The sequence below is a fragment of the Quercus suber genome, unplaced genomic scaffold (genome assembly GCF_002906115.3).
Source record: "Quercus suber isolate HL8 unplaced genomic scaffold, Cork oak 2.0 scaffold_690, whole genome shotgun sequence".
In the NCBI taxonomy this organism is placed as follows: Eukaryota; Viridiplantae; Streptophyta; class Magnoliopsida; order Fagales; family Fagaceae; genus Quercus; species Quercus suber.
Genome location: NW_027070131.1, coordinates 26793 through 40410, shown reverse-complemented (window position 1 = coordinate 40410; position 13618 = coordinate 26793). Strand labels below are relative to the sequence as shown.

Sequence of the window (13618 nt, the reverse complement as noted above, 5' to 3'; positions counted from 1 at the left end):
AAAAAAAAAAAAAAAAAAAAAACAATTTCCAACCAAATATAGATTTATTCCAAGTAGATTATTAATTCATTATTTGTGAAATATTATGATTCCGGCGAGCAGGTTTAGCAAATTGGCTTCAAGAAGCAAACTTATACAGTATATAATATATATATATATAGCTTTTTTAGTTTTTTTTTTTTTTTAAAGAAATTATATGAGAGTGCAGAAATCTCATGTGAGAGACCATGAAATTCGTTCATATGGCACTTTACTAGATTAATTTCTTATTTAGCCTTTTACCTAGCTTCTTTTGCACTCTTCTCACACCAAAAAAAAAAAAAGAAAAAAAAAACAGAAAAAAAAAAAGAGGAAAAAAAAAGAAAAAAAAGAAAAGAGGTTAAGGTCGTGTGAGTCTTATTTAAATTAGTTTTGGTGAAGGATCGGCCTTCATAAAGTCGAAGCCCATTAAGCTTTTAAAAGTAAAAAAAAAAACTGATTTTTTTATGGAGACGCACTAGCCTAAAGCACAGGCGCAGTAGAACATACAGAGGAAACAAGTTGTCTTTTAAAACGCTGGACGTGTTCAACATACTTCACAATGGTCCGTTTGGATTGAACTTATTGTTGCTGAAACTGAAAACTGAAAACTAAAAATACCGTAACAAAATAATTTTTAAATGTGTAAATAGTACCGTGGGACTCATTTTTAATATTTTTTAGTGTGTGAACAGTGCCAAACAGTGCATGAACAGTGTTTTTGTCTCCTGTACAGTAAAATCATGTGATTTTACTGTTCACTTTCCCCCAAAAAAAAAAAAAAAAAAAAATTGCAAAACGCAAAACGTGGACTCAGCAAACGCTGAGTCCAAACGCCCTCAATATGATCGCAAGTTGAGAAATAAAATATATTTTAATAGAAATATTTTAATATTTCAAAATATATGCATATTTCAGGGAAAAATACGTAAATATCATATTAAAATTGATATTTCGTTTAATGGACTATTATCATACTCTAATAACATAAACATGACATCATAAAAATTCTATGATATTTTCATAAGCCAACCAAATATTAAAATGATTTCATAAATATCTTATGCTAACTCCAAAGCATTAAATAAACAAAAACTATAATTAAGCAAACAAAAAACTTATTATACTACATAATAAATATCAATAATATGGAATGGATTAAAATTCTTTTATATGTCTTGTCTGCAACTGCCTCTAGATTAAAAAAGCTAGTATATTTTTGCTACTATTCATGAGCCCTACTACACTTTTTAGTATTATTCATAAGTTCTACTGTACTATTTCAACCAACTTTTACCTTTATCTACAATATTTTCAGCAAAAGGTTTTCAGTTTCAACAAAATAAGCGGATCCCCAACAAACCCCCTATGTTGTTCTTTTGTCCTTAATCACTCTTTACTTTAAGTGAAAAAGTGTAATGAACATTTATGTGCAATTTAAAATTTTCTCTTTTCATGATGAATTCGTTGCTTCAACTAATTTCTATGACAATTATGCTATAGCCTAAATTCTTCATACCTTTGAGATTAAAAAAAAAAAAAAAAATTATCCCATTAATTTCGTATTACTTTAATTGAACAAAAACCTCTTCATGTTATCACGACATTGCTTCATGCTATTACTTCAACATATTTTGAATATTTTATATAATTTTTTCACATGGCAGTTTATAATCGTATCACACGCAAGGGAGTCAATCTCGAACCGGAGGCTATACCGGTTTGACCAGTGGAACAATATATTTCGATACTGGTCAACATCGGTGTACCATTTTGAATTTACCGTTATATTAAATATATATATATATATATATGTGTGTGTGTGTGTGTGTGTGTGTGTGTGTGTATGTTATAATAAATATAAAAGTTTATCATAAAACATTATCTCAATTCAAAACAAATTATTCATGATTTTAGACTTTAGCATCAATTAAAAGAAAAAAAAAACACAATATAAAAAATAGAAAGCTTAATTGTTCATTGCATACTAAGAAAACAAATAATACATATAAGTTAATGCAAATAGGTTACCATTCTGCCATTAAAAATTCAAACATTACAAAACTAAAAAAAGAAAAAGCTTTTTTCTGTACCGACTAGTACGCCCGGTACCGACCAATATTGCCCGAAATTAGCCAGTATTTAAACCGATACGAAATGTTGGCATTTCGATACCGGTATATGTACTGGTATGGTACATACCGGTCGGTATGACTAATACCGGTACGGTATCGACTACACTGATCACACGGGCCCTTTTATAGTCTATAATAGGTGTAGTGTCACTCTTATAATTCACGTGCACATGTTGATTTATTAACCAATTGCACATACCTTTTCTTTTCCTCTTTATTAAACAATGCGCGCAGAGGAAAATTAGTAATGAAGTAACAACCAAAGCCAGTATCATTATTGCCTGCCTCCTCTTGTTGGCAAAGAATCCCTTGAAATGATCTGGAAACAGCAAGAAAATTTCTCCATTTATACAAGAGTGGTGCACAATTTTTGAAAACTATTTTTACAATTAAGATGATAAATTGTAATTATAATAACATCACCTTTAAATAGGCATACTCCCAATATTATTTTTATCATGCATCAACTATGAAATCACATATTAAAAAAAATAAGAGTGATATTGTTGTGTGCATGTATGGTATAAAAAAAAAATTGCCTCAAATAATTTGTCTCAGTAAATTGTCAAGTACCTAACTCAAATGCATCAACACGTACATACAAATTTTGGCCCCCATCCAACACTCTTGTATCCATCAATTCACCATACCATCTCATGCAAGCAATTTCCTCTTTCACATCTGCTCCTCCATACGCCGTGCAAGAACAATTCTCCAAGCATTTTTGCTCACACTCCTTCAAACTCAGCTTCTCATCGACTCGTGCAAATGAACCATCCGGAAGCTTCACATTTTCCACCTTCACAAACTCTTCACCACTCTTGCAAATGGATGCCTTCCCATGCTTCTTCACACACCCACTCGTCGCATTTCTTGCAGACCATTCACTTGGTGATCTTGGTTCAAACCCAGGTAGACAAGTGCATTCAAATTCAGTACCATTTTGAACTTGACACTTACCAAATGCGCCACACCTCCCATAATTGTCACACCGGTCCAATGGAACTGTCCCAAGAATGTCCCATTCTTGATCTGAAATTTCACTCACAAAGCGTTGAATTGATCCAGATCCATTCACCACTAATCTTGACAACAATGACACGTCTGGGTAACGTAAACCCCAAATTGTAGAAGTCTCATACTGGTTGTTAAATAAATTGAAATTCATGACCGAATCATTACTTGACGATGTTGGTATTCCACTCCATCCAATCCCATTCCAATGACCAGAACGCCACCACAAAATATTACCATTATACAAAAACAACTCTGCGGAGGAGCTATTGGTATTGAGAATGAAGGAGCAATTGCCAATTCCTGGATCATCTTTGGACCTCCAAGATGTTAGAATTCGATTTAGACCGGTCATTCGATCTAACCCAAGTTTCATGCCTGGAAGAAATGTATCAGTTGGATTGTCAAAGCTTTCCCATAGCATCTCACTTGTTTCATTAATCAACAACATTAGATTTCCGGAATGAATGAGCCGAGCAAGAGTAGTATTGTTGTTTGATTTTGTGACAATATTTGTGGACCAAATGGGTTGTTTTTGGTCCTCGCCATAGAGTACTAGGTTTCCATGAAGATTAATTGAGAAAACCCCGGAGTTGTCATTGATAGGATTGTCTCTGTTTGCAACCCATACCACGGGTTGTTCAGGAGCTTTATAAAACCAAATGCCAACATAGCGGTTGGTGGACTCTCCGGGACTAAAGAAACCAAGTGCAAAGGTTTCTCCGTTAGAGACTAAAAGGTCACCATCTCTGATGGGATTGCTGATGGTTAAGATGTCCTGTAAAGTGTCAAACTGGGGAATAAGGAATACAAGCAATGTGTTTAGAAGGAGAAACGCCTTCGTAAAGTACATGATCATGACGAGTAAGATTGTGCGCATGTCTTTTTGCTTACTAGAAAAAGAGGCTACGTAGATAAGGTTCAAGTCCTGGTATTTGATGCGTGAAAGTTGGGTAATGGGTGAAGGGAGGTTGGGAGGTCCGAGTTGATGTGGAACACTTCTGAACCTCCGGCACTGAAGAGTAGATGTGGCCAGGTGTGGGATTTGCGAACAGACTAATGAGTCAATGATACATGCACTTTGGAGTTGCCCTTTGTCTAGGAATGTTTGGGTCCTGGTGACAGGAAAATTTCAGAAATGGCTATTGGAGGACTGGAATTTTTTTGTCCTGTTTCAGCAGGTGTCAATTGAATGCTAGTAATTAACACGAGCTCGATTTAAGGGCAATCATAAGCTGGGCAATTTGGCATGCTAGGAATAAATAGATAGGCAGCGGGCTCCAACTTTTAAGCGGGAAAAGGAGAAGTAAAAGAAAGGGAAGGAAGCAAAGGCAAAGGAAGTTGCAGCAAGGCAATCCCTCTCTCTGCTATTTATAGCGAACAAAGTTTTTCTTCAAACTAGTTTGGAGAAAAACTTTTCAAACTTCTCATTTAACTCTTTTTTTGGGTATGAATTTTAAAAATCTAACAATTGAATTTAATGTTTTTTATGTTATTAACATGTATATCAAATTTCGTTCAAATCGAATATTAGCTACTGTTCGATTAATAAACTAATTTTTTATACACAATTTTAGATTATAAAAATTTGAAATTTTAACATTTGTTTAATAATATAGCAATTGATCTTTGATATTGTTGATATTTTGCAAGCATGAAGTAAAAATAAGAAAATACAATCCATTGGTTAGACTTTCAAAATTCATACTCAATATAAAGATACGGAGAAGTTTGAAGAAACATTGTCCATTTATAGTCCTTTATATTATATCAAATTGGGAATTCCAACTGTAAGAGCCCCACCCTAGCTGCCTTGCCAAACAAATCTCTTTTCAAATTTGAACCCACACTGTTTAGTCTTTTTCTATCATTTACTTGCTTTTTATAGATTTACAATTACGTTTTGATATCAAGAGAGAAATGGTGTGATTATAAATTGGAGAAAAATGGTGAGTACATGTGAATTCACACCTCTACCTACTAAAAACTCAGTATAAAGTGAATTGTGGCAAAAGTAATACAAAAGTTATGATCTTAGCATTTTTTATATTGAAACTCCCTACCCTCGTTAGTCAATCCATTAATTTAGCTTAGTTAAGAAACTTTTGTTTTTCTATTCCCATTTTTCATGAGTCTCACAGCAGTCAATTATTATAAGGGTGGTTTGTTACGAATAGTGTGAGTAACAGATTTTACCTATTATTAAAATATATCCTCAACAAATTTCTCTACCTTTCTCTTTAGACGTAATGAATGTGGCTTGACCTATACAAGTAGGGGTGTGCATGGGCCGGGTTGGGTCAGGTTTAGGGGATTTTTTGACCCAACCCACCATGGTGGGTAAAAAAAAAAATTCAATCCAACCCAACTCATCACATAAGTCCAACCTAACCCAACCCAACCCAACCCACATAGGTCGGGTTGGGTCAAGTTGAACCCATGGGTTGAACAAATTTTATTATTATTTTTATTATTATTATTATTATTATTATTATTATTATTATTATTAAATTGAGTAGAAAAAATATAAATATAAATATATTAAAAAACCCAAAGATTAGTATCAATGTAACTCCTTAAAGGCAAACAACATTAATGACTAAACAACAATAATAATTTACTAGGGTTTGTGTGAACTAATTAACTTTTATATAGAATAATAAGAGCTAGTTATTTAAAATTTTTATTAATTATATAATATATTTTAAATATATGGATGGGTCGGGTTGGGTTTGGAATTTTATGACCCAAACCCAACCTGACCTGCTATAAAAAAAAAATTTGTAACCCAACCCAACCCACCAAGCCCTAAAAACCGACCCAACTAGGCGGGTTGGGTTGGTTTTGGCAGGTTGGCGGGTTGACTGCACACCCCTATATACAGGTGTCACTTAAGTGTTCATTTGAAAACAACTTATATTTTTTACTAAATTTTTTTTGCTTAAAGTACTGTAGAAAATGGTGAGTACATGTAAATTCACACTTCTACTACTTAAAACTTACCTACTATGAATTGTGACAAAAGTAGTATAAAAGTTGTGATCTTAGCATATTTCATATTGAAACTCCCTACCCTTGTTAGTCAAGCCATTAATTTAGCTTACTTAAGAAACTTTCGTTTTTCTATTCCTATTTTTCATGAGTCTCACAGCAATCAATTATTACAAGGGTGGTTTGTTACGAATAGTGTGAGTAACAGATTTTACCTATTATTAAAATATATCCTCAACAAATTTCTCTACCTTTCTCTTTAGACGTAATGAATGTGGCTTGACCTATACAAGTAGGGGTGTGCATGGGCCGGGTTGGGTCAGGTTAGGGGATTTTTTGACCCAACCATTATGGTGGGTAAAAAAAATTCAATCCAACCCAACTCATCACATAAGTCCAACCTAACCCAACCAACCCAACCCACATAGGTCGAGTTGGGTCGAGTTGAACCCATGGGTTAAACAATTTTTATTATTATTATTATTATTATTATTATATTATTATTATTAATTGAGTAGAAAAAATATAAATATAAATATATTAAAAAACCAAAGATTAGTATCAATGTAACTCTTTAAAGGCAAACAATACTAATGACTAAACAACAATAATAATTTACTAGGGTTTGTGTGAACTAATTGACTTTTATATAGAATAATAAGAGCTAGTTATTTTAAAAATTTTATTAATTATATAATATATTTTAAATATATGGACGGGTCGGGTTGGGTTTGGAATTTTATGACCCAAACCCAACCTGACCTGCTATAAAAAAATTTTGTAACCCAACCCAACCCACCAAGCCCTAAAAACCGACCCAATTAGGCGGGTTGGGTTGGTTTTGGCGGGTTGGCGGGTTGACTGCACACCCTATATACAGGTGTCACTTAAGTGTTCATTTGCAAACAACTTATATTTTTTACTAAATTTTTTTTGCTTAAAGTACTATAGAAAATGGTGAGTACATGTAAATTCACACTTCTACTACTTAAAACTTACCCTACTATGAATTGTGACAAAAGTAGTATAAAAGTTGTGATCTTAGCATATTTCATATTGAAACTCCCTACCCTTGTTAGTCAAGCCATTAATTTAGCTTACTTAAGAAACTTTCGTTTTTCTATTCCCATTTTTCATGAGTCTCACAGCAATCAATTATTACAAGGGTGGTTTGTTACAAATAGTGTGAGTAATAGATTTTACCCATTATTAAAATCTATCCTCAACAAATTTCTCTACCTTGCTTTTTAGACGCAATGAATGTGGCTTCACCTAGACAAGAGTCACTTAAGTGTTTATTTGAAAACAATTTATATTTTTTATTAAATTTTTTTACTTAAAATACTGTAGATAAAAGTTAAATAAAATAAGCTAATTTTTTTAATGAAAATATTCTAGCAAAAAAAAAAAAAAAAAGTGGAGTGGAACCACAATAAACAAAGAGGAATGCTATAGCCACAAATTATTTTACAATATTTTTACAAACTGTTGATGTGACCAATTTCTTTCTAGTTTTTATCTAAACCTATTATTAACATTATTTTTCATTTACCAATAACTCACCATATCAGTAGTTTATAAAATTTTCTGTAAAAAAATTGTATTTCTAACATTATTGATAAACAGAAAAACAGACCAGCAAACAGTATCTGGGCATAGCTTTTTGACCAAAAACAATACATGGTCATGTAAAGAGATAAGCTATCGGAAAATAAGCTTCTTAGTTATGGGACCACATGAAACCTGCAAACAGAAGAAAATTTAAGCAAAAATCCAGTTTTAATTGGAACCCAAATGCACACCAAGGCGGAAGAAGATCTTATGAAGCTAAAGTGACGGGTTGAGTTATTGAATCACACCAAATCTTTGTTACACACTTCAATTTCGTATGATATTTTTATGGAGATAGAAGAGAAATGTTTTCTATACATCCCATTTTCTTGTGTTTACTGCGGTGTTTAGTGGCTAAGAAAGTGAAATATAAGAATATAAGATTTTTACTTTTAATCATTTTTCTTATTCGGATTTTTTTATTCAAATGATGAGCCGCATTTTTTAATGTTTATTAAAAAAATTATTATTTCATTAGCTGCATAAGTTTAATTTGTCAACAATTCGCATTGTTTGACATGTGAGTTGACTGTAGAGACTAACTTGACAACAAGTTAAAAAAAACATGGACCAAGTTCAATGCTAAGAAAAAGTATGAACCAAATTGAAAGTAATCCTAAAATATAAGAACCAAAATAGTATTAATCACATACAAGAACACAGAGATTCACATGGAAAAATATTTCTTCTTGAATTAAAAACCATAGGACCAGTTTTGAATCATTCCACAATTATAAAATCATTCNTCGGAAAATAAGCTTCTTAGTTATGGGACCCACATGAAACCTGCAAACAGAAGAAAATTTAAGCAAAAATCCAGTTTTAATTGGAACCCAAATGCACACCAAGGCGGAAGAAGATCTTATGAAGCTAAAGTGACGGGTTGAGTTATTGAATCACACCAAATCTTTGTTACACACTTCAATTTCGTATGATATTTTTATGGAGATAGAAGAGAAATGTTTTCTATACATCCCATTTTCTTGTGTTTACTGCGGTGTTTAGTGGCTAAGAAAGTGAAATATAAGAATATAAGATTTTTACTTTTAATCATTTTTCTTATTCGGATTTTTTTATTCAAATGATGAGCCGCATTTTTTAATGTTTATTAAAAAAATTATTATTTCATTAGCTGCATAAGTTTAATTTGTCAACAATTCGCATTGTTTGACATGTGAGTTGACTGTAGAGACTAACTTGACAACAAGTTAAAAAAAACATGGACCAAGTTCAATGCTAAGAAAAAGTATGAACCAAATTGAAAGTAATCCTAAAATATAAGAACCAAAATAGTATTAATCACATACAAGAACACAGAGATTCACATGGAAAAATATTTCTTCTTGAATTAAAAAACCATAGGACCAGTTTTGAATCATTCCACAATTATAAAATCAATTACAATACCCCTTCTTAATTTATGCCTAACTTGAGACTAGGGGTGTCCACGGGTCGGGCCGGGTCGGGTTTGTGCCCAACCCGGACTCGACTCGAACTTCACGGGTGGAAAAGATTTCAACCCGCAACCGACCCGTCAGCCGTTCCAGATCAATCGGGTCGGGTCATATCGGATATCGGGTGTGAATCGGTCGTTTCGGGTTTTCCGATTTCGCCGGATTTTGGCCGAAATTTGGCCGGATCTCGTCAGATCTGGCCGGATCTAACGAGATTTGGCCGATGTTCCTTCGTATCTATGAAAATATGGACGAGATTTGGCCGAGATCTAACTAGATTTGGCCGAGTTAGAGTCGAACTTACCGGAGTTTGGCTGAGTTTGAGTAGATTTGGGCTAGATTCGCCAGATTTAAGCTTATTGGAGTGAAGATTTGAACGAATCTGAGTAAAGGAAGGCCAAACGTGGCCAGATCGGAGCTGAGAAGCCCAAACGTCGCCGGATTTCGGCCTTTCTTTGAGGTTTTGTCGGGCGGGTCGGGTAGATCGGGTTTTTGAGGACGGAAACCGCCACTCGACCCGCCGGGGTCGGGTTCTGAAGATTGGGACCCGTCACCGACCCGTCGGAGGTGTCAATCCGGCCGTGACGGGTCGGTTCCGGTCGGGTTGGTCGGTTCCGGTGGGTCATCGGGTACTTTGGACAGCCCTACTTGAGACCCACCCCAAATACAATAATATACCTTTTAAGAAATTTATGTGAATTTATATGAGATCTTCACTCATTTTGTATACAACAACTTTCAGTGGTTGTAGCACCCCAAAAGGCATCTCCCTAGAGGAAATCTTATTTTTCATTCCCTTGTATGTCTCGAAACTAAAAAAGTCTTATTGTTTTCTTTGCCCTCACCAACACTTTTTTTGTTCTTATTATGCTCACACTGTGAGAATACCATTTTCTTTTTCTTGACTTTGCAACATCAATTTAGCTTTCTAATTCAAAATAGAAATTTAAGGTAATTTTTCCAAAATTTATATCTTGACTCATATTTCTTCAAAAAGTCTTTTTGTTTTTTCTTTTTTTTTTTCTTTTTTATATAGTTCCACGTTAACGTCTTTTTCTTCGAGAACAAGGTCTTTTTGACTTTGATGGCCAATGTCTTGACTTGCAAGGGTGATAAAGTGACACGCGGTAAAAAAAATCAAAGTATACACTTTTTTCCTTGCTCCACCATCCTAATGTATATTATCTTAACTAATCGCTGACCCGTAATACGTACGGGAATCTACTTATTTGTGAGGTATCTTAAGTTGATTAAAGAATTACGCCATTGCAAGATTTGCTTTTGTATGACTTCAATTTGTGTTACAATTTGCTCTTGTATGCTTGAACGTGTAATGACTTACAAAAAATTTGTCAGACAGTTTTAGATACTGCAAAAAAATAACTCAAAAATTTAGATATTAAAACTTCTGAAAGACTGAAAAATATTAAAGAATAAGATAATTCATTGCTTAGAAATTATTGAAACAAAGCAAAATATATATGACTAAACAATAAAAAAATACAAGAGAAAGATGGGTTATATTGAAAAGAATAATCCATGGTTATAAATATTGAAAGGAATTAAAAGATTTAGAGCCTACAAATTATAAATAATATATATGTGTGTGTGTACACAAATTTAGATGTTAAAATTTTCAAAATGCCAAAGAAGATATATAATCAAAGAATAAGTTATTGAAATAATTCAAAAAATATGTGACTATTCAAAAGAGAAAAAAGAAAAGAAAAAAGTACACGAACCCATAAAATAATAAGTTTTAAATTTTAACAGGTCTAAACTTTAAAGAACCTTATCAGCATGTGGTTCACGCTAAAAAATGTTGAGTAAGAGCCACATTGAAATAATGAAAACCATACATCCTCTTAATATATATAAGTTTTATACTCAAGAAATTAACATATTTTCATATGGTGAGGTGAAGAAAAGACATGCAATAGCAGCAACCTTAAACAAAATTTATACACATTCACTTTTATTGGTACAATAATTTGAAATCAATTCTAAAATACCCAAATGTAAGAGACACATTGACTTCTCCTCAGTGATGGAAGAGTTAAAGAGGAATAGAGATATTGAAGAAAAGGGTACAATGCGTGTGATATATATATATATAGAGAGAGAGAGAGAGAGAGAGAGAGAGAGAGAATTAAGATTGCGGTGGAGAATTGAATTTGAGAGAGGAAAGGAATAGGATTGTTTGTGGTATTTGGTAAGAGCAACTGAATAGGTTTTCTATGTGGTTACGTATGGCACAACTGCAATTGCATGAGAACTCACGTTGGTTTATAATGCGTTCGCTTTGTAAAAGTCCTCGTTAATTGTATATAGGAAATAGGTGATACTTTCATATTTCACTTAATAGTGGATTTTATTAATTAAATTTGGAGATAGAGTTTCACTCCTTGTTAAGTTTTGACTAAATAAAAATAATTTTATTTTAAAAAAATGATAATGATTTATTTTTTATTTTTTAAATATTGTGCTGACATGGAACATTATGAGTTTCAGAGGTTTCAATTTTTAGAGTTTCACTCCTTGTTAAGTTTGGACTAAACAAAAATAATTTTGTTTAAAAAAATGAGAATGACGAGTTTGAGTTTAAGTTGGACTTATTAGAGAGATAGAGTTTCATTTCTTATTAAGTTTTGTAAGGTTGAAATTTATCAATCATCTTGTTAGCTTTATTCCGTGCTAATTTGCTTGTAATTTAGTACTTAGTAACCATGTATTTAGGTGGGATTATTGTAAGGGTAGTGTGTGAGAAGAGGTGAAGAAAAGCTCAAGTATGTGCAAGAAAGCAAGGTTTCGCGGTTAGGACTCGCGGGTGACTCGCGACTGGTAAGCCACCAATTGTTGGCACGTAAGATGCACACATGGGGAGCTGAAGGGTCGTGCCAGCTGTCGCACTACAGGACAAAAGTCTTAGGCTGGCCAGGCCGTTACGTTGCGACTTGAACTCGCAACTTGGACAAGCCGCGAGGTCAAGCCGCCAATCAGCACTGTTTGGCAAAAACTATCTCTTTGTATTCCAAACACACACCACTATATATAGACTCTTATACCCACTAAATGGAGAAAGCTTTCAGAGAGAATTTTGTGAGAGAAACCCTAGAGAAAAACAAGATTACCTCATCCTCAATCTTTACCTTAAAGACTCTACAAATTCATCTACTCTCTTCCTCTCCATTGTCATACCCTTGAGAGGTCATTGACCAAATCTTTATCTCACCACACCTACGTCTGTGAGAAGATTCATTTGGTGCTAAGGGAAGCAGTTTGGAAGGAACCAATATACATTGGTTGATGCTATGGTCTAGTAGTGGAATTTGGGAAGCTAAAGAAGAAATAGTTTCGACCGCTTGAAGGGTCTTATACTGTTCATGTATCCCAACTACATTCTTTAGTGGATTATTTGACCGCTTGGAGGGCGGTGGAGAGGTTTTACGCCGAGAACTTCGGTTTCCTCTTCGATAACACATTGTGTGTTGTCCGTGTGTTTGCATCTTCCTTCCCTTTATCTTTGCCTTATATTTACTGCTGTGGATGTGTTTATATTTGGTATAGATTAGTTATTAATTCTATGATTGGCTTATGTTCATGTTCCGCACATTAATTGTTTGATTATAAGCTTGAATTGATATTTTATAATTTGGGGTCTAAACGTTCAAGGGTGTTTTATACACATTTTGAACTTTTAATTGGCATTAGAGCAGGTGCACTCTTTGTGGTTTGATTACCTGAGTGCGATCCTAGACCCCTTGGCTATGGATATAGCTGTAAAAAGGGTCATGCAGAATTGTGGTTTAGGTGTTTGTGATAATGACTCTATGAGTATGTTTGAAGGGTATTCTAAAAATGAACCCTTAGAGTTAATTAAATCCAGCAAACATGCTAGGATGTTCATTCACATGCTGAAATATTTTGAAAATAAGAACCACATTCTACACAATAGTCTATGTGAGTCTAACTCTTTGATTGAGAAATACGAAAGAAAAAATAGAACATTGTGTGAAAAGGTTGATAATCTGAAAAAGAAAATTCAATCTGGAAAAAGCATGGAAAATAAAAAAGGAATTTTTGTTTGATGGTCAAGAATGCTTGTCTCATGCTTGTATGTTTGTGCACACCTCATTGAAGGTATTTAACTCTTGCTAATGGTACATTGACAGTGGATGTTCTTGTCATATGACAGGAGATAAATCACTGTTTAAAACTCTTAAAGAGAAAGCATGTGATTATGTGACTTTTGGTGATGAGAGTCATGCTCAAGTTCTCGAGAAAGGGACGGTTGAAATACTGGGATTACCTCTACTGAAAGAAGTGCTATACATCAAAGGATTGAAGACAAATCTCTTAAATATCACTCAAATATATGATGAAGAATTTCTTGTC

The 13618-nt window shown here is 33.6% G+C and overlaps 1 protein-coding gene across 1 annotated transcript; it reads right to left on the bottom strand.

The window, feature by feature from the left end:
- Positions 1-2718: 2718 nt before the first annotated feature.
- Positions 2719-4047, bottom strand: LOC112035389 (G-type lectin S-receptor-like serine/threonine-protein kinase RKS1). The gene has a single exon (XM_024068220.1). The coding sequence runs from the start codon at positions 4045-4047 to the stop codon at positions 2719-2721; it is 1329 nt and encodes a 442-aa protein (XP_023923988.1).
- Positions 4048-13618: the final 9571 nt, after the last annotated feature.